The sequence below is a fragment of the Pristiophorus japonicus genome, chromosome 3 (assembly GCF_044704955.1).
Source record: "Pristiophorus japonicus isolate sPriJap1 chromosome 3, sPriJap1.hap1, whole genome shotgun sequence".
NCBI classification, from domain to species: domain Eukaryota; kingdom Metazoa; phylum Chordata; class Chondrichthyes; family Pristiophoridae; genus Pristiophorus; species Pristiophorus japonicus.
This window is the reverse complement of record NC_091979.1, coordinates 16,964,219-16,990,055: the sequence shown is the minus strand read 5'-3', so window position 1 is coordinate 16,990,055 and position 25,837 is coordinate 16,964,219. Positions and strand designations below refer to the sequence as shown.

Below are 25,837 nucleotides of genomic sequence, written 5' to 3'. Positions count from 1 at the left end.
TAGAACCAAGCGGTGTACAGCGGCTAACGGAATCCAAACATGTGAACAGGGTCGGACCAACGGGCCGAGCGGTGGTAGGTAGTCGTTAAGGATACGTAGAGCACTGCGGGAAATTGCTTAAACGCGTTTTAAGAATTGTATAAGTTTGTGTAACAGCAGAACTTGTGACCTGACAGTAGCCAAGAGACAGTTTACTACAAGTCGCGCTAGAAAGAAAGCGGACCTCCGAGAGTAGATTCCTAACGGTACTAGTCCTACCCAGGAATGGCCATGAAAACAAGTAAACTCGAGTGGGGACCAGAAGGGTCGCTTACCCGCCACCTGGCGGAAAAACAAAAGAAGGTAATCGAAAAAATGATTAAAGCAGGGTGGAATCCTCAGGAACTAGTTATGTGAGGAATTATTTAGATAAAACTATGAATTCCCTGAAAGGTCATGGATCCAAAAATAGAGCCGGCCAAAACAAGAAGAGAGACTGTTGTAAATGTCTGATCGTTTGAGTGAGAAGTGTCTGTGTGATTTTTGACTGCAGAATGAATTTTTTTTATGTTTTCATGTTCCGAAAGCCTGGTTGGAAGAGGAATGCAAGTGTCTGTTTATTTTAGAAACAGAGTGAAAGTCTTTTTTTAACCCTTTGTAATGTTGTCCTGTATGTGGGAAGTTTTAAGACATTTAAGTTAGAAACGCAGGTGTGGATTTATTCAGATGATAAGTTACGGAGCTAGGAAAATAAACAAATAAAGGATAGGTTTGTTGAGCAAAAGATTTATTTGACACGCTCACTTACTTGCCGAAAGAAAACATGCAATGATTGATTGGGTTGAAAGACATAAATTTAGTCTCGGAATGAGATAAAGAATGCTTTAAAAAAAAAAGTTTTAAATAAAGATTGAAATTACAAAGTTTGAATTGGGATTTTGAGATATTCAGAGAAGGCACAGAAAATACTGAGGTGGATTCAAAAAAAAAATTATTAAATTAAATCTGATCAGGTCAAACTTCTGGGCGAGTGGCGAGCTATCTGCGAAGGTGTAAAAGGGACTTTTGAAAAATGTTAAAAAACAGCAAGCTTTAGTAACGAGTTTGAAACTGGAGCATTTTGAGATAACGAAAGGCAGCCCTCAAACTCTCAAAGCTGGACTCCATTCCAGTTATGGAGAAAAAGAAAAAGATAAAGACGCCACTTTGAAAGTAAACAAATGATTTTAAATTAACAACTTTATGGAGTTACGAACCCTCCGTGTAAAATACAAAACCTAATTTGAAGAAAGAAAAATGTAACGGACTAAATGGAAAAAGACATAACTTACTAAATACTAGTTGATGTTTGCTGTGAAAAAGATATTGGTTTAATTAGAAGGAAAAAAAAAATTGGAATAAGTAAAAAACACTCTACATGGATTCGAATTTTAAATTATGAAAAAGTTTCAATGCAGTTTGAAAAGATTTCCAAAATGGACAGTGTTTATCAAAAAAAGTCCCGAACAGTCCAAACAAGCAGGAGGGTTTTGAAGATAACGAGGAGAAAGAGAGAAATAAAAAAAAACAGAATTGAATTTCAGTAAACAAAATTGCTATTGTATGTGTGGTCTTGTTTTAAAACAATTAAAAAAAAAAATTCTTTGGCAAGTACTTGAATTAGAAGTTAAGAAAACATTGGAGTTTACTCTAATGATTAATGCTGTTTTTAACGGATTCCTAATTTCGAAGCCAGTTTTGAAGGCACAAAGACTTTTTTTCAGATGATTACGTGAAGTCACGTAATGACATCAGGTCTTCTTACAAACCTGGAAAGGAGTTAACCCTTTCCATTGACAGCCGTTTTATACTGAACATTATTAATTTGGATTTCTTAATAGGAAAAAAAAGACTCACCTAACAGAGGAAACAAAAATAAAAACAGAACTAGCTTATGTAATAATACTGCCTGATACAATAAAGAAATAGATACTCAATAAAACAAATTGAAGAGTTAAAAGCTAAGATAAACAGGCTGGAAGAGATAACGGGACTAGACGGATAGTGCAGTGCGCAGCCATAGCACCATCACCTCTGGCAATAGAGCCAATGTACCCCACGGTGGGTAGGTGTAGTCCACAAACCCAACCTAACGGTAAAGCAGACAGCGATGTTTGGAGGAATAGCTTTGGCCTTGGTCATAATAGGAGTTTGGGTAATATTTAAGTGGGTAAAGACATGGGCGCACGCCCTACAGATTCAGCTCAAAATGGTTCGATTATAACCTTGTGCTTCTGATTTTGCAGGGTGACAGGGACACTCGTAGAGCAAAAAACTTAACCCCTGGTGACGACCAGGCCGTCTGTTTAAAATTACAGATAATACTTACCGGAATGGGAATACGAAAGGCGCTACTCGTAATATGGATAGCCCTGCGACATGCACGTACCCTGGGCAACACCGACGGACAGCAGAGCACGCTGGAAATAAACAATTACATGAACTATAGAGTCTTGTTTAATTTAACAGACGGAATGTGCATCTCAGCAGCCAAGGACTGGAGCAAGGACAGGACTTATTTTAATGCATGGTTACAAGTGAATCCTAATAAGAATAAGAGTATGTGTACAGTGCTCCACGGGTATAAGGAGCAGATACATTAAAAGGAGGGATGTCAAAGGGCCTGATGAATGTACTTTCGGCATAATTTGCGCGCCTCCGGGACAATCCCAGCAATCAATCATCCGCAAGAAGGGAATGGGGCTGTGTGGGTATTATGAGGAGGCGGGGGCGGCTGCAATATCATTGTATGTATGTTTCTCACCCCCTCCGACACCGCGCCCCATAAGAATCACTACATTGCCCGAGGAACTGCCTTGTCCCATAACTACGAAGGGACCAGAGAATGGGATTGTAATGTACAACGAGGGGGAACTGTTGTATGATAATGTTAAACATGAAATTGTGCCTGTTCTGATCAATATTTCAGGCATCCAGATGCCGGAATACTGTACAGAACAGTCAAGGAAGATGTACAATGTATTAAGTAAAGTTGTAATGCAGCAGGCTGCCGATGCAATGGGTGCCAGTAGGTTCCGGGGACAGGGGTTAGCCCCCAGGATGAAGAGGGAAATAGTTAATGATGTTGCTACCGTTTTCAATACAGGGACCTCCGTAGTGAACTCGATAGACATACAAGGATTAAATGAGAGGGTGGAACAGCTTAGAGGGGTGATGAAGGGGTTATTGGAGAGGGTGGAGCAAAACCAGGAAGACCAAGCCAACCTAGGAAAGGAGGGTGCCAAAATCCAGCTGGATGGCATCTCAGTCCTGGAAGCTCACGCCAGAACCATCAATCACCTCATTGATAGAGAACAGGAAGATACAGGGAAAGCAAAGACAGGGGCAACTCTGTCACGCTTATGGTCTGTGGATGGTGGGACAGATCCGCCACAATCTCGACCAGATCCAACGCGGGGAAGTACCCGATTGGATAGACAGTTCACATTTAGCTCAGTTGGCTAACCAAAGGGGGACACTGGATAATTGTACTCTGAAGGGACTGACCAGAGTATACCCAGCAATTCCAGATTGCCAGATGGGTAGGACTACCGGGATAGGGACAGTCCTGATGATCCCTATAGCCACGCTGGACTCAGGGCCGTTCCCCCTATACCAACGAGAGAATATCGGAATAATACGGGAAAATGTCTCCATACGCTACTACCTGACCACCACCTCTGCCGTTCGTCGAAACAACATACTTACCGGGATTTCCCTAGCAGATTGCAAGCAAAAGGGGGAAATCACAGTATGCCCTCACCTGGTGGGCCGAGGGGAGCTAGACGAGTGCGGGTTTAACCGAACCGACGGGTGTGTACTAGAAATAGTGCCCGCACACATGCACTTCGCGAGGGCAGGCTACGGAGGGAAGGGAAGATACTGCGTCTCTACTACTGAGCGTTCATTCCAGTATAATGACCTGCAGTGCCCTATACCACAGCCAAACTTTTGCTTTACACCACTACGACCTGTCGCGATCGGGCAAGCGCATATCACCCAGGTTAGGCGCCGGAAGTCCGAAGTTATTGAGGTAACCGATCAGCTCCACGATCACTTGCAGGATTATGACGAGCCAGAGCAGGTCCCTATCCCACATCTAACCAAAGTATTACGAGAGTTGAGGCTCAGAGTGGGTCAATCCGTAAAACTATATCACCAACTGCAAACTAAAATCAAAGTACTGGAAGAAGATACCGAGGTAGACTTACAAAGTCAGAGTTGGTGGAGAAAGGTCTGGGACTGGGGAATAAATGTGAACATCCACCCATGGATTCGAATAATTTCACATATACTGGTCGGGATACAATTGATCTTAGCAATAACATGGGGCGTAATGGCCTGCCAGGCATGCAGACACCACGCACAACGAAGACGGACAAATCACCGTTCCCCGGATACTAAACAAGCCTATTTTATAAGGGGGCAGGAGGATTTGGCCTTTGTCAATTCGATTTAAGCAACCGGGACTCCTGAAACCACGTGACTGGCCAGCACGTTGAGGCAGGGAGTACCGGGCCGTGCACAAAATCTAATAAAGGTCGAATGGTCGGTTAAAAGGGGACTAGGACTAGTCCCTTTACCGAAAGGGGGAGTTGTTGAAGGAGGTAGGCACCTTTAGAATATACCAGAATACTAGGCATTAGGCACCTGCTAGATATATCTAAACGCATATAAGTTTAAAGTGGCCACACATAAAATGGCTGCCCAGGCATGATGGGAAATCAGGTAGTCAAGCTGTGAACTGTTGAATGTTCAATGACCGAGCAATAACCCTGTGAGGCCCACTATAGGAATGCCTTGGATGCAGGATAAGAATAATGAGGAGAGAACCCATCTCCCGTATTCAAGGCCATAAACCAATTAATTTCCCAGGAAGAAAGAGATAAGAGAACCCATCTCCTGTAAACAAGGTTATAAACTAATTATTTCTCCAAGAAGAAAGAACTAGTGAGAGAACCTATATCAATCAGCCCAAGCTGACAAGAGACGAACACATGGTTCCTGAGACATAAGGGGAATTCTATTGGGTTAAAAGAACCTATATGTAATCTATAATCGTTGTGATTGGCTTGTGTCCAGCCGTGATGGGCTGTGTAACTGTAGTAAACTGTTTGTAACTGTTGTGAAACATATAAAAGTGAATGTAACCCTTTGTTCTGTGGAGAGAAGCCTGAACTCAGTCTTGTGATTTCCTCCACGCTAAGCGTAATAAAGACCGCATCAGCATTGGAACCGACTCTCAGTGTTGAGTGATTCTTCTGAGAAAACACTAACGCTAACACACTGCGTGGGAGAATAATTCTCAGGCGCTTGGAAAGAAAGAAGACTTGCATTTATATGGCGCCTTTCATGACCACCAGAAGTCTCAAAGCGCTTTACAGCCAATGAAATACTTTTTGGAGTATAGTCACTGTTGTAATGTGGGAAACGCAGCAGCCAATTTGCGCACAGCAAGCTCCCACACTCAGCAATGTGATAATGACCAGATAATCTGTTTTTATCATGTTAATTGAGGGGTAACCACTGGCCAGGACATCGGGGTTAACTCCCCTGCTCTTCATCGAAATGGTGCCGTGGGATCTTTTACATCCACCTGAGAGAGCAGACGGGGCCTCGATTTAAAGTCTCATCCGTAAGACAGCACCTCCGACAAAGCAGCACTCCCTCAGCACTGCACTGGAGTGTCAGGCTAGATTTTTGTGCTCAAGTCCCTGGAGTGGAACGAGAACATAAGAACATAAGAATTAGGAACAGGAGTAGGCCATCTAGCCCCTCGAGCCTGCTCCGTCATTCAACAAAATCATGGCTGATCTGGCCGTGAACTCAGCTCCACTTACCCGCCCGCTCCCTGTAACCCTTAATTCCGTTATTGCTTAAAAATCTATCTCTGTGATTTGAATACATTCAATGAGCTAGCCTCAGCTGCTTCCTTGGGCAGAGAATTCCACAAATTCACAACCCTCTGGGAGAAGAAATTCCTTCTCAACTCGGTTTTAAATTGGCTCCCCCGTATTTTGAGGCTGTGCCTCCTAGTTCTAGTCTCCCCGACCAGTGGAAACAACCTCTCTGCCTCTATCTTGTCTATCCCTTTCATTATTTTAAATGTTTCTAAAAGATCACCCCTCATCCTTCTGAACTCCAACGAGTAAAGACCCAGTCTACTCAATCTATCATCATAAGGTAACCCCCTCATCTCCGGAATCAGCCTAGTGAATCGTCTCTGTATCCCCGTCCAAGGCTAGTATATCCTTCCTTAAGTAAGGTGACCAAAACTGCACGCAGTACTCCAGGTGCGGCCTCACCAATACCCTGTACAGTTGCAGCAGGACCTCCCTGCTTTTGTACTCCATCCCTCTCGCAATGAAGGCCAACATTGGCCTTCCATGCGGCCTTCCATGCAGGAAAAGGAACGGGATTGCTACCAGTGCCACGTGCTAGTCAGAGTAGGAATCGCAGGATAGCGCAGATGAATACTTGGCTTGAGCAGTGGTGCAGCAGGGAGGGATTCAAATTCCTGGGGCATTGGAACCGGTTCTGGGGGAGGTGGGACCAGTACAAACCGTACGGTCTGCACCTGGGGAGGACCGGAACCAATGTCCTAGGGGGAGTGTTTGCTAGTGCTGTTGGGGAGGAGTTAAAGTAATATGGCAGGGGGATGGGAACCAATGCAGGGAGACAGAGGGAAACAAAAAGTAGACAAAAGCAAAAGACAGAAAGGAGATGAGGAAAAGTGGAGGGCAGAGAAACACAAGGCAAAGAACAAAAAGGGCCACTGTACAGCAAAATTCTAAAAGGACAAAGGGTGTTAAAAAAACAAGCCTGAAGGCTTTGTGTCTTAATGCAAGGAGTATCCGTAATAAGGTGGATGAATTAACTGTGCAAATAGAGGTTAACAAATATGATGTGATTGGGATTACAGAGATGTGGCTCCAGGATGAGCAGGGCTGGGAACTCAACATCCAGGGGTATTCAACATTCAGGAAGGATAGAATAAAAGGAAAAGGAGGTGGGGTAGCATTGCTGGTTAAAGAGGAGATTAATGCAATAGTTAGGAAGGACATTAGCTTGGATGATGTGAAATCTATATGGGTAGAGCTGCAGAACACCAAAGGGCAAAAAACATTAGAGGGAGTTGTGTACAGACCTCCAAACATTGGTAGTGATGTTGGGGAGGGCATCAAACAGGAAATTAGGGGTGCATGCAATAAAGGTGCAGCAGTTATAATGGGTGACTTTAATATGCATATAGATTGGGCTAACCAAACTGGAAGCAATACGGTGGAGGAGGATTTCCTGGAGTGCATAAGAGATGGTTTTCTAGACCAATATGTCGAGGAACCAACTAGGGGGGAGGCCATCTTAGACTGGGTGTTGTGTAATGAGAGAGGAATAATTAGCAATCTCGTTGTGCGAGGCCCCTTGGGGAAGAGTGACCATAATATGGTGGAATTCTGCATTAGGATGGAGAATGAAACAGTTAATTCAGAGACCATGGTCCAGAACTTAAAGAAGGGTAACTTTGAAGGTATGAGGCGTGAATTGGCTAGGATAGATTGGCGAATGATACTTAAGAGGTTGACTGTGGATGGGCAATGGCAGACATTTAGAGACCGCATGGATGAACTACAACAATTGTACATTCCTGTTGGCGTAAAAATAAAAAAGGAAGGTGGCTCAACCGTGGCTATCAAGGGAAATCAGGGATAGTATTAAAGCCAAGGAAGTGGCATACAAATTGGCCAGAAATAGCAGAGAACCCGGGGACTGTGAGAAATTTAGAACTCAGCAGAGGAGGACAAAGGGTTTGATTAGGGCAGGGAAAATAGAGTACGAGAGGAAGCTTTCAGGGAACATTAAGACGGATTGCAAAAGTTTCTATAGATATGTAAAGAGAAAAAGGTTAGTAAAGACAAACGTAGGTCCCCTGCAGTCAGAATCAGGGGAAGTCATAACGGGAAACAAAGAAATGGCAGACCAATTGAACAAGTACTTTGGTTCGGTATTCACTAAGGAGGACACTAACAACCTTCCGGATATAAAAGGGGTCAGAGGGTCGAGTAAGGAGGAGGAACTGAGGAAATCCTTATTAGTTGGGAATTGTGTTGGGGAAATTGATGGGATTGAAGGCCGATAAATCCCCAGGGCCTGATGGACTGCATCCCAGAGTACTTAAGGAGGTTGCCTTGGAAATAGCGGATGCATTGACAGTCATTTTCCAACATTCCATTGACTCTGGATCAGTTCCTGTCGAGTGGAGGGTAGCCAATGTAACCCCACTTTTTAAAAAAGGAGGGAGAGAGAAAACAGGGAATTATAGACCGGTCAGCCTGACCTTAGTAGTGGGTAAAATGATGGAATCAATTATTAAGGATGTCATAGCAACGCATTTGGAAAGAGGTGACATGATAGGTCCAAGTCAGCATGGATTTGTGAAAGGGAAATCATGCTTGACAAATCTTCTGGAATTTTTTTGAGGATGTTTCCAGTAGAGTGGACAAGGGAGAACCAGTTGTTGTGGTATATTTGGACTTTCAGAAGGCTTTCGACAAGGTCCCACACAAGAGATTAATGTGCAAAGTTAAAGCATATGGGATTGGGGGTAGTGTGCTGACATGGATTGAGAACTGGTTGTCAGGCAGGAAGCAAAGAGTAGGAGTAAATGGGTACTTTTCAGAATGGCAGGCAGTGACTAGTGGAGTACCGCAAGGTTCTGTGCTGGGGCCCCAGCTGTTTACACTGTACATTAATGATTTAGACAAGGGGATTAAATGTAGTATCTCCAAATTTGCGGATGACACTAAGTTAGGTGGCAGTGTGAGCTACAAGGAGGATGCTATGAGGCTGCAGAGTGACTTGGATACGTTAGGTGAGTGGGCAAATGCATGGCAGATGAAGTATAATGTGGATAAATGTGAGGTTATCCACTTTGGTGGAAAAAAGAGAGAGACAGACTATTATCTGAATGGTGACAGATTAGGAAAAGGGGAGGTGCAACGAGACCTGGGTGTCATGGTACATCAGTCATTGAAGGTTGGCATGCAGGTACAGCAGGCGGTTAAGAAAGCAAATGGCATGTTGGCCTTCATAGCGAGGGGATTTGAGTACAGGGGCAGGGAGGTGTTGCTACACTTGTACAGGGCCTTGGTGAGGCCACACCTGGAGTAGTGTGTACAGTTTTGGTCTCTTAACTTGAGGAAGGACATTCTTGCTATTGAGGAAGTGCAGCGAAGGTTCACCAGACTGATTCCCGGGATGGCGGGACTGACCTATCAAGTAAGACTGGATCAACTGGGCTTGTATTCACTGGAGTTCAGAAGAATGAGAGGGGACCTCATAGAAACGTTTAAAATTCTGATGGGTTCAGACAGGTTAGATGCAGGAAGAATGTTCCTAATGTTGGGGAAGTCCAGAACCAGGGGTCACAGTCTAAGGATAAGGGGTAAGCCATTTAGGACCGAGATGAGGAGAAACTTCTTCACCCAGAGAGTGGTGAACCTGTGGAATTCTCTACCACAGAAAGTTGTTGAGACCAATTCACTAAATATATTCAAAAAGGAGTTAGATGAAGTCCTTACTACTAGGGGGATCAAGGGTATGGCGAGAAAGCAGGAATGGGGTACTGAAGTTGCATGTTCAGCCATGAACTCATTGAATGGCGGTGCAGACTAGAAGGGCCAAATGGCCTACTCCTGCACCTATTTTCTATGTTTCTATGTAACATTCCATTCGCCTTCCTGATTACCTGCTGCACCTGCAAACTAACTTTTTGGGATTCATGCACAAGGACCCTCAGGTCCCTCTGCACCGCAGCATGTTGTAATTTCTCCCCATTCAAATAATATTCCCTTTTACTGTTTTTTTTTCCAAGGTGGATGACCTCACATTTTCCGACATTGTATTCGATCTGCCAAACCTTAGCCCATTCGCTTAACCTATCTAAATCTCTTTGCAGCCTCTCTGTGTCCTCTACACAACCCGCTTTCCCACTAATCTTTGTGTCATCTGCAAATTTTGTTACACTACACTCTGTCCCCTCTTCCAGGTCATCTATGTATATTGTAAACAGTTGTGGTCCCAGCACCGATCCCTGTGGCACACCACTAACCACCGATTTCCAACCCGAAAATGACCCATTTATCCCGACTCTCTGCTTTCTGTTAGCCAGCCAATTCTCGATCCATGCTAATACATTTCCTCTGACTCCGCGTACCTCTATCTTCTGCAGTAACCTTATCGAATGCCTTTTGAAAATCTAAATACACCACATCCATCGGTACACCTCTATCCACCATGCTCGTTATATCCTCAAAGAATTCCAGTAAATTAGTTAAACATGATTTTCCCTTCATGAATCCATGTTGCGTCTGCTTGATTGCACTATTCCTATCTAGATGTCCCACTATTTCTTCCTTAATGATTGCTTCAAGCATTTTCCCCACTACAGATGTTAAACTAACCGGCCTATAGTTACCTGCCTTTTGTCTGCCCCCTTTTTTAAACAGAGGCGTTACATTAGCTGCTTTCCAATCCGCTGGTACCTCCCCAGAGTCCAGAGAATTTTGGTAGATTATAACGAATGCATCTGCTATAACTTCTGCCATCTCTTTTAATACCCTGGGATGCATTTCATCAGGACCAGGGGACTTGTCTACTTTGAGTCCCATTAGCCTGTCCAGCACTACCCCCCTCGTGATAGTGATTGTCTCAAGGTCCTCCCTTCCCACATTCCCGTGACCAGCAATTTTTGGCATGGTTTTTGTGTCTTCCACTGTGAAGACCGAAGCAAAATAATTGTTTACGGTCTCAGCCATTTCCACATTTCCCATTATTAAATCCCCCTTCTCATCTTCTAAGGGACCAACATTTACTTTAGTCACTCTCTTCCGAGTTATATATCGGTAAAAGCTTTTACTATCTGTTTTTATGTTTTTTGCAAGTTTACTTTCGTAATCTATCTTTCCTTTTTTTATTGCTTTCTTAGTCATTCTTTGCTGTCCTTTAAAATTTTCCCAATCTTCTAGTTTCCCACTAACCTTGGCCACCTTATACGCATTGGTTTTTAATTTGATACTCTCCTTTATTTCCTTGGTTATCCACGGCTGGTTATCCCTTCTCTTACCGCCCTTCTTTTTCACTGGAATATATTTTTGTTGAGCACTATGAAAGAGCTCCTTAAAAGTCCCCCACTGTTCCTCAATTGTGCCATCGTTTAGTCTGTGTTCCCAGTCTACTTCAGCTAACTCTGCCCTCATCCCACTGTAGTCCCCTTTGTTTAAGTTAGAACCCACAACCTTCTGACTCTGAGGCGAGAGTGCTGCCCACTGAACACAAGAACATAAGAAATAGAAGCAGGAGTCGGCCATTTGGCCCCTCGAGCCTGTTCCACCATTTAATAAGATCATGGCTGATCTGATCATGGACTCAGCTCCACTTCCCTGCCCGCTCCCCATAACCCTTTACTCCCTTATCGATCAACAATCTGTCTATCTCTGTTGTTCAAAGACTCTGCCATTTCCCTGTTCTCCATTATTAATTCCCCAGTCCCATCCTTTAGGGGACCAACATTTACTTTAGCCACTCTTTTCCTTTTTATGTACCTGTAGCAACTCTTACTATCTGTTTTTATATTTTGTGCTAGTTTACTTTCAAAATCTATCTTACCTCTCTTTATTTTTTTTTAATCATTCTTTGCTGGCTTTTAAAAGTTTCCCAATCCTCTGGCCTCCCACTCGTCTTGGCCACATTTGGTATGCCCTTGTTTTCAATTTGATACCATCCCTTATTTCCTTAGTTAGCCACGGATGGTTATCCCTTCTCTTACAATCTTTCCTTCTCATTGGGATATATTTTTGTTGTGAGTTATGAAATATCTCCTTAAATGTCTGCCACTGCTCTTCAACCATCAAAGCACATACTTTAATAATCTATTTTCCCAGTCCACTTTAGCCAACTCTGCCTTCATACCTTTGTAGTCTCCTTTATTTAAGCTCAGGACACTGGTTTGAGACCCAACTTTCTCATCCTCCAACTGAATTTGAAATTCAACCATGTTATGGTCACTCATTCCTGGAGCCGCTGTACTGTATCCCTCCCCCACACCCCGACCCACCACACAGAGGAGGGGGTTGGAGGTGCAGGGGGGGGGGGGGGCAGGAAGGAAAGAGTGGGAGAATAATTCTTCGGTGCTTGAAAGCAGCAAGGTTACCTGAATTTGAAAGATTGCAACCTCGCCGTATATCCATTCATTTTTACAAAGGTCGTGGGTGGAAGAATTCCTTCACGGCAAATGAGCCAAAGGTGGGCAGAGGAAACATTACAAGGACACCCTCAAAGCCTCCCTGATAAAGTGCAACATCCCCACTGACACCTGGGAGTCCCTGGCCAAAGACCGCCCTAAGTGGAGGAAGAGCATCCGGAAGGGCGCTGAGCACCTCAAGTCTCGTCGTCGAGAGCATGCAGAAATCAAACGCAGGCAGCGGAAGGAGCGTGCGGCAAACCAGACTCCCCACCCACCCTTTCCTTCAACCACTGTCTGTCCCGTCTGTGACAGGAACTGTGGTTCTCGTATTGGACTGTTCAGCCACCTAAGGACTCATTTTTAGAGTGGAAGCAAGTCTTCCTCGATTCCGAGGGACTGCCTATGATGAGACACTTTGGCCTGTGGTGGGTGTCACAGTGCACCCTATCCAGCAGCACACTCTCCAGACCCAAGTTTCCTACGCTGTGGTGTTGGCAGGGGGCCTCACCCGTTGGTAGCTTGTATCGAAGGTTTGGGAGAGTGCGTGCTACCTGCAATATTTCAGTTGCTGTAAGCAGTAGGGGTACGGTAGCACCGTGCTTATGTTCCCGGACTAGTTAGCCAGAGGTCTGAACGAATGATCCGTAGACATGAGTTCAAATCCCACCACGGCCACTGGGGAAATTTAAATTCAATTCAATAAATCGGGAATGAAATAACGAGTATCAGTAATGGTAACCATTAAACAATTGGATTGTTGTAAAAACCCATCTGGTTCACTGATGTTCTTTAGGGAAGGAAATCTTCTGTCCTTACCCTGTCTGGCCTAGATGTGACTTCAAACCCACAGAAATGTGGTTGACTCTTAACTACCCTCTAAAAAGGCCTAGCAAGCCACTTATTCAAGAAGGCGGTTCACCACCTCCTTCTCGAGGGCAATTAGAGATGGGCAATAAATGCTGTCCTTACCGGCTATGCCCACATTAAAGAAGAAATGGTCAGAAGGTCTTGCGTGGCACGTGGCTGAATTTCCAATGCGTTCTGCCGATGAGGCTCCTCGCCAGCAGAAAATGATTCCTTCACATCTAGTCAATTCATGACGATAGCCACACAGATCTTACATTGAGACAGCACTGTTGCAAAACAATCTCAAAACTCACACATACGCCATCGAGCGTGTGGGTCAAATCTAGCCACTACAACACTTTTATATTCCACGCATATTTGGTTCGACTTGATACACATCTGGGAATCCTTAATCCAAATGGAACTATGTGACATAGTCTGCTTACAGTAACATGGCTGTTAATCATTATGCAATATAAAACGTGATGTATTACAGAGAGGTGCTAACTGCCAGCTGTCATCATATTATTTTCTCACTTTGCAAGGACAGCAAGTCTCGATGAGACTCCATTCTGATCAGAATCCAAAAACTCTGGCGTTTCCTTTCCGCTTGTTCAACCGGGAGTTAAGCAATTCGGTCGCCTTCCACATGTACAATACCCAACTCTACCTCTTCATCTGTGATCCTACTGGTTGCCCAATGCCTAATCTTGAATGAGTTCTAACTTGCCAAAGTTCAACGCCGGTAAAACTGAAAACCATCCTTGTTCTGTCATTATAAAGTAATTACAGCACAGAAACAGGCCATTCGGCCCAACTGGTCTGTGCCGGTGTTTAGAACATAAGAACATAAGAAATAAAGGCAGGAGTAGGCCATAAGGCCCCTCGAGCCTGCTCTGCCATTCAATAAGATCATGGCTGATCTGATCATGGACTCAGCTCCACTTCCCTGCCCACTCCCCATAACCCCTTATCGTTTAAGAAACTGTCTATTTCTGCCTTATGCTCCACACGAGCCTCCTCCCGCCTTACTTCAGCTCACCCTATCAACAATTGGCTGCTGTGTGCACCACCTACAAGATGCACATTAGCAACTCACCAAGACTTCTTCGGCAGCACCTGCCAAAATCCGCGACCTCTACCACCCAGAAGGTCAAGGGCAGCAGTCGCATGGGAACACCACCACCTCCACGTTCCCCTCCAAGTCACACACCATCCTGACTTGGAAATATATCAGTCATTCCTTCATCTCCGCTGGGTCACAATCCTGGAACTCCCTCCCTAACAGCACTGTGGGAGCACCTTCACCACACGGACTGCAGCGGTTCAAGAAGCCCTGCTCACCACCACCTTCTCAAGGGGCAATTAGGGATGGGCAATAAATGCCGGCCTTGCCAGCGACACCCACATCCTGGAACGAATTTTTGAAAAGCGTATCCTTCTATTCCTTTCTCCCTCATGTGTTGTCTAGTTTCCCCTTAAATGCAACTGTGCTATTCACCTTAACCACTCCCTGTGGTAGCGAGTTCCACATTCTAACCACTCTCTGGGTAAAAATGTTTCTGTAGAATTCCCTATTGGATTTATTATTGAGTATGTTATATTCATGGCCCATGGTTCTGGTCTCACCTGCAAATGGAAACACTCTCAACTAGGTCTATCCTGTCCAACCCTTTCATAATCTTGAAGACCTCTCATACCTTAGCCTTCGCTTTTCCAGAGAATCTTTCCTACAACAACTTGTATTTATATAGCGCCTTTAAAATAGTAAAATATCCCAAGTGACTTCACAGGAGTGTTATCAAACAAAATTTGACACCGAGTCACATAAGGTGATTTTAGGGCAAAAGGGGTGTTTTAAGGAGCCCCTTAAAGGAGGAAAAGAGTGCAAGAGAGGCGGAGAGATTTAGGGAGAAAATTCCAGTGCTTGATAGCTGAAGGCACGGCCGCCAATGGTGGAGCGATGATAGGCATAACTGCTCAGTTCTGGTATCGTTCTGCAGCTCCTACGTGCCTCTGACTCCATCAATTGGCCCGAATGTTTGCTTGGCTGAGCCTGGGGTTGTGCAGTCTCATCGGTCGCTCCCTCTGACAGTGAGCTGGGCGTCCTACGCTGCACTTTCCCCATTGCTAAGACCACCCCCTTTCACCTTCCTCCCTTGTCAGTGTCAGCTGCGGCTCAGTGGGCAGCACACTCTCCTCTGAGTCTGAAGGTTGTGGGCTCAAGTCCCACTCCAGGAACTTGAGCACATAAAAAAAAATCTAGGCTGGCACTCCAATACAGTGCTGAGGGAGTGCTTCACTGTCGGAGGTGCCGTCTTTCCGATGAGAGGTTAAACCGAGGCCCCGTCTACCCTCACAGGTGGACGTGAAAGATCCCATGGCACTATTTCGAAGAAGAGCGGGGGAGTTATCCCCGGTGTCCTGGGCCAATATTTATCCCTCAATCAACATAGCAAAAACAGATTATCTGGTCATTATCATATTGCTGCTTGTGGGAGCTTGCTGTGCACAAATTGGCTACTGCCTTTCCCACATTACAACAGGGACTACACTCCAAAAGTACTTCATTGGCTGTAAAGCGCTTTGAGACATCCAGTGGTCGTGAAAGGCGCTATATAAATGCAAATCTTTCTTTGCGAACAATACTTCGCATGGCCCTAACTCACCTCAGGAATCGATTGCTCAAGTGCCTTTCTCACTTACTTCCCACATTACAATTTTCTTAATGAGCTCCAATTCTCTATACTAGTCCTCCTCTGCTCTCTTCCCCTTTTGGTTCCTATATGCTCCATTTATACTTCGAAGTGACTTCAATAGAAAGCACGCCATCAATTATAGTACTTCTATAATTTGAATGGATGAATAAACGAAAGACTGGGCAAGAGAAAGGGAGGGAAAGGGAGAAAGAGAGAGACAGAAGGAAGGAAGGAAGGAAGGGAGGAAAAGGGATGGAGAGAAAGGAAGGGATGGAATGGAAAGGAGGGGAAGGATGGGAGTAAGGGAGAAAGAAAGACTTGCCTTTATATAGCGCTGTGATAATGACCAGTTTTTTAGTGATGTTGATTGAGGGATAAATATTGGCCAGGTCACCGGGATTAATTCCCGGTCTTTGCCCGGAAGTCTCTGGAGTGGGACTTGAAGCCACAACTTCTGACTCAGAGGCAAGAGTGCTACCAACTGAGCCACGGCTGACGTACAGCTGAAAGGAAGAGAGGGAAAGAAAATAACTTGCATTTATACGATGTCCCAAAGCACCACAACCACTCAATTACTGTTGAAGTGTAGTTACTGTTATTATGTAAGAAATAGTTGCAGCCAATTTGCAGACGCCAAGGTTCCACAAACAGCAATAAGATGAAGGGCCAGCTAATCTGTTTTCATAATGTTAGTTGCGGGATAACCACTGGCTAGGACACTGCTCTTCTTCGGATAGGGTCACAGTCTAAGGATAAGGGGTAAGCCATTTAGGACTGAGATGAGGAGAAACTTCTTCACTCAGAAAGTTGTTAACCTGTGGAATTCCCTACCGCAGAGAGTTGTTGATACTAGTTCGTTAGATATATTCAAGAGGGAGTTAGATGTGGCCCTTACGGTTAAAGGGATTAAGGGGTATGGAGAGAAAACAGGAAAGGGGTACTGAGGTGAATGATCAGCCATGATCTTATTGAATGGTGGTGCAGGCTCGAAGGGCCGAATGGCCTACTCCTGCATCTATTTTCTATGTTTCTATGTGATCTTTTAGGTCCACAGTCCAATATCGTCAGTTGCTTTATCAATGACCTTCTCTGCATCATAAAGACATTTTTGCCAACATTATAATTATAAGTAACTACAATTCTGCCCTTGCAGAAGTTGTTTCACAGTTGCCATTGGGATGAAATGGGATGAATCCAGAAGAGCAACAGCTGCCACAGATTGCAGAAACACTTCAAGGAGAAGTTCCATGGTGTCATGCAAGGGGAAGGTTTATACAAAATGTCTTCTTCCAGGTAGCCTGGGAACCTGAACAACTATTTTGTATCAGTCTTTACAGTAGAGGACACTAACAATATCCCAACAGTGGATAGTCAAGGGGCAATAGCGGGTGAGGAACATTAACACAATCACAATCACTAAGGAGGTGGTACTCAGTAAGATAATGGAACTAAAGGCAGATAAATCCCCAGGACCGGATGGCTTGCATCCAAGGGTCTTAAGAGAAGTAGTGGCAGGCATAGTGGATGCATTGGTTGTAATTTATCAAAAATTCCCTGGATTCTGGGGAGGTCCCAGCAGATTGGAAAACTGCAAATGTAACACCCCTTTTTAAAAAAGAAGGTAGACAAAAAGCAGTAAACTATAGACCAGTTAGCCTAACATCTGTGCTTGGGAAAATGTTGGAGTCCATTATTAAGGAAGCAGTAGCAGGACATTTGGAAAAGCATAATTCGGTCAGGCAGAGTCAGCATGGATTCATGAAGCGGAAGTCAAGTTTGACAAATCTGCTGGAATTCTTTGAGGATGTAATGAACAGGGTGAATAAAGGGGAACCAGTGTGTTTGAACTTCCAGAAGGCATTTGACAAGGTGCCACATTAAAGGTTACTGCATAAGATAAAAGTTCACGGGGTTGGGGTTAATATATTAGCATGGATAGAGGATGGCTAACTAACAGAGAACAGAGAGTCGGGATAAATGGTTCATTCTCAGGTTGGCAATCAGTAACTAGTGGGGTGCTGCAGGGATCAGTGCTGGGACCCCAACTATTTACAATCTATATTAACGACTTTGATGAAGGGACCGAGTGTAACGTAGCCAAGTTTACTGATGATACAAAGATGGGAGGAAAAGCAATGTGTGAGGAGGACACAAAAAACCTTCAAAAGGACATAGGCTAGGTGAGGGAGCAAAAATTTGGCAGATGGAGTATAACGTTGGAAAGTGTGAGGTTATGCACTTAGGCAGAAAAAAAAAATCAAAGATTTTTAAATGGAGAAAAATTGCAAAGTGCTGCTGTACAGTGGGACCTGGGGGTCCTTGTGCATGAAACATAAAAGGTTAGTATGCAGGTACAGCAAGTGATCAGGAAGGCCAATGGAATCTTGGCCTTTGTTGCAAAGGGGATGAAGTATAAAAGCAGGGAACTCTTGCTCCAGTTGTACAGGGTATTGGTGAGGCCACACCTGGAATACTGCGTGCAGTTTTGGTTTCCATATTTAAGAAAGGATATACTTGCTTTGGAGACAGTTCAGAGAAGGTTCACTAGGTTGCTTCCGGAGATGAGGGGGTTGACATGAGGAAAGGTTGGGTCTGTACTCATTGGAATTCAGAAGAATGAGAGGTGATCTTATCGAAAGGTATAGGATTATGAGGGGGCTTGACAAGGTGGATGCAGAGAGGATGTCTCCACGGATGGGGGAGACTACAACTCGGGGGCATGATCTTAGAATAAGGGGCCGCACATTTAAAACTGAGGCGAGGAGGAATTTCTTCTCTCAGAGGGTTGTAAATCTGTGGAATTCGCTGCCTCAGAGAGTTGTGGAAGCTGGGACATGAATAAAGTTAAGACAGAGATAGACAGCTTCTTAACTGATATGGGAATAAGGGGTTATGGGGAGCGGGCAGGAAAGTGGACCTGAGTCCATGATCGGATCAGCCATGGTCGTATTAAATGGCGGAGCAGGCTCAAGGGACCATATGTCCTACTCCTGCTCCTATTTCTCATAGAAGGAGGCCATTTCGGCCCATCGTGTCCACGCCAGCCGACAAAGAGTCACACGGCCCTTGGTCAGCAGCCCTGAAGGTTACATATACACCTATGAACAATGACGGAAAGTCAAAGAACAGCCACCCAACCAGTCCGCCTCACACAACTGCGACACCCCTTATACTGAAACATTCTGCACTCCACCCCAACCGGAGCCATGTGATCTCCTGGGAGAGGCAAAAAAACAGATAAAAACCCAGGCCAATTTAGGGAGAAAAAAATCTGGGAAAATTTCTTCCGACCCATCCAGGCGATCAAAACTAGTCCAGGAGATCACCCTGGCCGTATTCGATTCCCTGCAGTAGTTACCATTAATACTGTGCCGGCCAACAAAAGGTCATCCAGTCTAATCCCAATTACCAGTCTAGGTCCGTAACCCTGCAGGTTACGGCACTTTAAGTGCCCATCCAACCATCTCTTAAAAGTGGTGAGGGTTTCTGCATCCACCACTCTTCCAGGCAGCGAATTCCAGCAACCCTCTGCGTAAAGAAGCCCTCCCCTCAAATCCCCTCTAAACCTTCCACCACCTACCTTAAAAACTATGCCCCCTCGTAATCGACCCCTCCACCAATGGAAATAGGCCCTTACTATCCACTATGTCCAGGCCACTCAATATTTTGTACACCTCAATGAGGTCTCCTCTCAACCTTCTCTGTTCCAATGAGAAGAAACCCAGCCTATCCAATCTGTCTTCATAATTAAGATTCTCCATTCCAGGCAGCATCCTAGTAAATCTCCTCTCACCCTCTCTAGTGCAATCACGTCCTTCCTGTAATACGGTGACCAGAACTGCATGCAGTACTTCAGCTATGTATTATGCAATTTAAGCATAGCCTCCCTGCTCTTATATTCTATGCCTCAGCCAATAAAGGCAAGCATTCCGTATTCCTTCTTAACCATCTTATCCACCTGGCCTGCTACTTTCAGGGATCTGTGAACAAGCACTCCAAGGTCCCTTTGTTCATCTGCACTATTAAGTGACCTACTGCTTAATGTGAATACCCTTTCCTTATTAGCCCTCCCAAAGTGCATTACCTGACGCTTCTCTGAATTAAATTCCATTTGCCACTGCTCTGCCCACATGACCAGTAGATTGATATCCTCCTGCAGCCCATGACTTTCCTCTTCATTATCAACCACACAGCCAATTTTAGTGTCGTCTGCAAACTTCTTAATCTTACTCCCTATATTCAAATCTAAATCGTTGATATATACCACAAAAAGCAAGGGACCCAGTACTGAGCCCTGCAGAACCCCACTGGAAACATCCTTCCAGTCACAAAAACAATCATCAGCCATTATCCGTTGCTTCCTACCTCCAAGACAATTTTAGATCCAACTTGCCACTTTACCCTGGATCCCCTGGGCTTTAACCTTCATGACCAGTCTACCATGTGGGACCTTATCAAAAGCTTTGCTAAAGTCCATATACACTACATCGTACGCACTACCCTCATCGACCCTCTTAGTTATCTTCTCAAAAAATTCAATCAGGTTAGTGAAACACGATCTTCCCTTAACAAATCCGTGCTGACTGTCCCTAATTAATCCTTGCCTTTCCAAATGTAGATTTATCCTGTCTTTCAGGATTTTTTCCAATAATTTTCCCACCACTGAGGTTAGGCTGACAGGCCTGTAATTACTCGGCCCATCCCTTTCTCCCTTCTTAAACAAGGGTGCTACATTAGCAGTCCTCCAATCCTCCAGCACCATGCCCAAATCCAAAGAGGACTGGAAAATGATGGTCAAGGCCTCTGCTATTTCCTCTTTTGCTTCGTTCAACAGCCTGGGATGCATTTCATCCGGGCCTGTGAACTTATCTACTTTCAAAGCTGCTAAACCCCTTAATACTTCCTCTCTCACGATATTTATTTCATCCAGAATATCGCACTCCTCCTCGATAGCAGTATCTGCATTGCCCCTTTCCTTTGTGAAAACAGATGCAAAGTATTCATTAAGAACCCTACCAACATCTCCTGCCTCCACACAAAGATTACCCTCATGGTCTCTAATAGGCCCTATCCTTTATTTAGTTACCCTCTTACTCTTAATATATTTATAGAATATCTTTGGGTTTTCCTTAATTTTACTAGCCAAGAATTTCTCATGCTCTCTCTTAGCATTCCTAATATCATTTTTAATTTTGCCTCTTAACTTTCTATATTCCTCTAAAGATTCTATAGTATTTAGCCGTTGATATATGTCATAAGCGTCCCTTTTTTTCTTTATCCTCCCCTGTGAGTCTCTAGACATCCAGGGGGCTCTAGAATTGTTATTCCCAACCTTTTCCTTTAAGGGCACATGTTTGGCCTGCGCCTTCCGGATCTCCTCCTTGAATGCCTCCCACTGTTCCGACACTGATTTACCCACAAGTAGCTATTTCCAGTCCACTATGGCCAAATCACTCCTTAACTTAGCAAAATTAGCTTTTCCCCAATTCAGGACTTTTATTCCAGGCCCATCCTTGTCCTTATCCATAACCAACTTGAATCTGACTGAATTATGGTCCTTGGCACCCAAGTGCTCTCCCACTAATACCCCTTCCACCTGCCCAGCTTCATTCCCCAAAACTAAATCCAAGACCGCCTCCTCTCGTGTTGGGCTTCCTACATACTGACTAAAAAAGTTCACTTGAATGCATTATAAGAATTCCGCACCCTCTATACCCTCCCCACTAAATTTGTCCCAATCAATATTTGGATAATTAAAATCCCCTACTATTACTACCCTATGGTTTTTGGACTTCACAGCAATTTGCCGACATATTTGCTCCTCTATCGCCCTCCCACTGTTTAAGGGTTTATAATACATGCCCAGCAGTGTGATCGCCCCTTTTTTATTTTTCAATTCGACCCATATTATTCTTATTCTTATTGTTCTTATTCAGTACAATGCACCTTCGCTTTAAATACCCACCTCGTGCAGTCCCGCTCAACTGACAAACAAGTGTCGAGTGCAATCAGTGGTCGCTACTTGAATCACACCATGCACACATTGTATGCACCTACCCGAGTCATGCCGCCTTTTCTGATTTGCTTTGGCTGCTGTTATCGTTGTGTAGAGACGCTGCAGCTCAGTGTTAAACACCTTCCCGTCTTGCACGTTAATGGCCTCAGACAGACTCTGCAACAGAAGAGATCCCAAAGTGATAGGTTAGATTGTGGCGTAATTCCACCCGTTTCTCCATGAACTGGAACTTGCGGTTGGTCGCTCGTGGGCAGCCCTAGTGGTAGCACTGAGTAGGTGGTCCCAGGCATAAACCGCTCTCACTTCAACAATGCACTGAAAGGTTAGCTCTGAGCAAACAACAAGTACAGCAAGCAATTAAGAAAGCAAATGGTATGTTGGTCTTTATTATAAGAGGATTTGAGTAGAAGAGTAAAGATGTCTTACTGCAATTATATAGGGCCCTGGTGAGCAGCGTGGCGGCCTAGCCCAGCAGTCTGTGTGGCCCCCAGCCTGCGAGCACTATCGGAGCAGGCCGGGGAGTGGAAGGAGCAGTGTGGCAGCGTATCACTCCAGGGAGCAGCACGTACTGGAACAGGAGAGCAACGGCAGTGAAGAGTGATGTCACCAAGGTCCAGGTCGGTGATTGGAGCGTGGGCAGATGCATCAGGAGCAGCGAGATCGGGGCGAAGGAGCGGCGAGAGATTGCAGAGTGACGTGATCGGGGCCCAGGAGAGGCGTGAGATCGGGGCCCAGGAGAGGCGTGAGTTCGGGGCCCAGAAGAGCCGAGGGCCCAGGGGCAGCACGGGCCAGCCCACACTGCGATATGTGTGCGCACTAGGTCTGTGCAGCAGAGCAGGTCTCCAGTCGTCTTGGTTAATCCTTGCTACTGGACCGAGACCTAGCTCTGTCAAGCCCGTGCGGTGGCTGGTGTGCAACGGCCACCACAGGTTAAAAAAATCCAAGCACAGGCATCTTCCACCCTTCAAGATTTAGTTCGGACCTGGAATTTTAGGTCCATCATTGAAACACAGTGGAAGCAAGTCATCCTCGGTTCGAGGGACTGCCTATGATGACGATGGTGAGACCGCACCTGGAGTATTGTGTACAGGTTTGGTCTCCTTACCTAAGGAAGGATATACTTGCCACAGCTAGCTCTCTCTTGAATGTGTTGAGAATATACGCCTCCAACATCTTCCTGCGCAGTCTGTTCCACAACATTCACCAGTCATTGTGTGCAACAGGTCATTCTATAACAAAGGCAAAACACTGCGGATGCTGGAAATCTGAAGTAAACAGAAAATGTTGGAAATACTTCAGATTTTCAACATCCGCAGTGTCTTGCTATTGTTTTGGTATTTAATTCACAGCCAGGATTGTCCATCCTCAAAGCAGTTCTGATCTTCACTCCGACGGGATTTCCATTTTCCCTTTTACCTTGTTAAATCACTAACTTCTTCCAGTTCTGACGAAGGGACATCGACCCGAAACATTAAGTATGTTTCTCTCTCTCCACAGGTGCTGCCTGACCTGCTGAGTATTTCCAGCATTTTCTGTTTTTAATTAGGGTTAAATCAAAGACTGTTTGTCTATATTTTCTCTTCTGAGCAAGAGTCTGTGACCCTGAAATAGATAAAGATATCTCGAGACAGAGAGAGAGAAAGAAAAAGAGAGGGGGAGAGAAAGAGAAAAAGACAGAGAAAGAGAAAAAGACAGAGAAAGAACGAGAGAGAATGAGAAAGAAAGATGGAGAACGATAAAGAAAAAGACTTGCCTTTATATAGCGTCTTGCACGATGTCCCAAAGCGCTTTACAGCCAATGAAGTATTTTTCGACTGTAGTCACTATTGTAGGGGCCAAGTTTCGGCCCGAGTTGCTCCTGTTTTTTTGGAGCAACTGGTTTAGAATGGAGTATCTTAGAAATTGCAATTCTCGGCATTTAGTTTGCTCCAGTTCTAGTCAGTTAGAACAGATTTTTTTTTCCAAAAGGGGGCGTGTCTAGCCACTTACACCCGTTTTGAAAGTTTAGGCAGTGAAAACTTACTCCAAACTAACTTAGAATGGAGTAAGTGAAGATTTTTGTTCGCTCAGAAAAACCTTGCCTACACTTAGAAAATCAGGCGTAGGTTACAAATCAGGCATAGAGAATGGGGGGGGGGGGGGGTTTAAAGGGAAGTTTACAAACATTAAACACTTCAGTTTTACAAATAAAGAGGCATCATCAATAATAAATGATAAATACATCAATAAATCAATCAATAAATCAATCAAAAATTTTTTATAAAAATAAAAAAAAAAATCAACAAATAAAAATGTTTCTACTCACTGACTGCAGCACCGGGAGTCCTCCAACAGCGTGCCCCCCCCCCCCCCAGTGTGTCTCTCTCTCTCTCTCTCACTCTCTGTTTGTCAGTGTCAGTGTCTCGCTCTCTGTCCGTCAGTGTCTATGTGTTTCTGACAGCGAGGGGAGGGGTGGGGACAGGGAGGGGGAGAGGAGAGGAGAGGGAGGGGGGGGGGGAAGAGGCGAGGAGATGGAGGAGCGGGAAGAAGGGGGTGGAGTGGGGGAGAGGAGAGAAGAGGGAGGGGGGCAGAGGAGAGGAGAGGGAGGGAGGGGGGGAGAGGAGAGGGAGGGAGGGGGGGAGAGGAGAGGGAGGGAGGGGGGGAGGGGGGGAGAGGAGAGGGAGGGAGGGGGAGAGGAGAAGGAGGGAGAGGGGGGGTAAAGGAGAGGGAGGGGTTAAAGGAGAGGGAGGGAGGGGGGAGAGGAGAGGGAGGGAGGGAGGGGGGAGCGGAGAGGGAGGGAGGGGGGGGAGAGAGGAGAGGGAGGGGGAGGGAGGAGGGGAGAGGGGGAGGGAGGAGGGGAGAGGGGGAGGGAGAGGGGAGAGGGGGAGGGAGGAGGGGAGAGGGGGAGGGAGGAGGTATAGAGGAGAGGGAGGAGGAGAGGGAGGGGGAGGGAGGAGGGGAGAGGGGGAGAGAGGAGGTGTAGAGGAGAGGGAGGAGGAGAGGGAGGGGGAGGGAGGAGGTGTAGAGGAGAGGGAGGAGGAGAGGGAGGGGGAGGGAGGAGGGGAGAGGGGGAGAGAGGAGGTGTAGAGGAGAGGGAGGAGGAGAGGGAGGGGGAGGGACGAGGGGAGAGGGGGAGGGAGGAGGTGTAGAGGAGAGGGAGGAGGAGAGGGAGGGGGAGGGAGGAGGGGAGAGGGGGAGAGAGGAGGTGTAGAGGAGAGGGAGGAAGAGAGGGAGGGGAAGAGAAGGGGGGGAGAGGAGAAGGAGGGAGAGGAGAGGGAGGGGGGAGAGGAGAAGGAGGGAGAGGAGAGGGAGGGGGGAGAGGAGAGGGAGGGGGGAGAGGAGAGGGAGGGAGGGGGGAGAGGAGAGGGAGGGAGGGGGGAGAGGAGAGGGAGGGAGGGGGGAGAGGAGAGGGAGGGAGGGGGGAGAGGAGAGGGGTGGGGGGTGAGAGGAGTGGGAGAGAGGGGGAGAGAGGAGAGGGAGGGGGAGAGGAGAGAGGGGGGTGTAGAGGAGAGGGAGGGGGAGAGAAGGGGGAGAGGAGAGGGAGGGAGGGGGAGAGGAGAGGGAGGGAGGGGGAGAGGAGAGGGAAGGGAGGGAGGGGCAGAGGGGAGGGAGGGGGAGAGAAGAGGGAGGGGGGTTAGAGGAGAGGGAGGGAGGGGGAGAGGAGAGGGAGGGAGGGAGGGAGAGAGAGGAGAGGGAGGGAGGGAGGAGAGGGCAGGACAGAGGGAGGGGGAGAGGAGAGGGAGGGAGAGAGGGAGGGGGAGAGGAGAGGAGAGAGAGGGAGAGAGGGAGGGGGAGAGGAGAGGAAAGGGAGGGAGAGAGGGAGGGGGAGAGGAGAGGAGAGGCAGGGAGGAAGGGGGAGAGGAGATTGAAAGGGCCCGGCTGACATGAAGAAGCCGGGCCCAAGACTTCGGGCGGGGCCCGCCCCCAGCAAGATGCCGGGCCCTGCCGAAGGTGTTAAAGGTAGGTGGCTGGGGGAAGCCGGAGCTGGGGGGGGGGCGTCGTTGGAGCGGGAGCTGGGGGAGTTGTCGGAGCGGGAGT

General features: G+C 46.2%; 1 protein-coding gene across 4 annotated transcripts in view; it reads right to left on the bottom strand.

The window, feature by feature from the left end:
* Nucleotides 1-25,837, bottom strand: part of nhej1 (nonhomologous end-joining factor 1) — a 436,801-nt gene that overhangs the window by 13,336 nt on the left and 397,628 nt on the right. For 3 of the 4 annotated variants that reach the window (XM_070875232.1, XM_070875233.1, XM_070875231.1), the window contains one exon: nucleotides 21,862-21,976. In XM_070875232.1, coding sequence (XP_070731333.1) covers nucleotides 21,862-21,976 — 115 coding nt within the window. Of the gene's footprint in view, nucleotides 1-2,321; nucleotides 2,439-21,861; nucleotides 21,977-25,837 lie in introns of those variants that run through there. The other variant, XM_070875234.1, reaches the window with a different exon arrangement.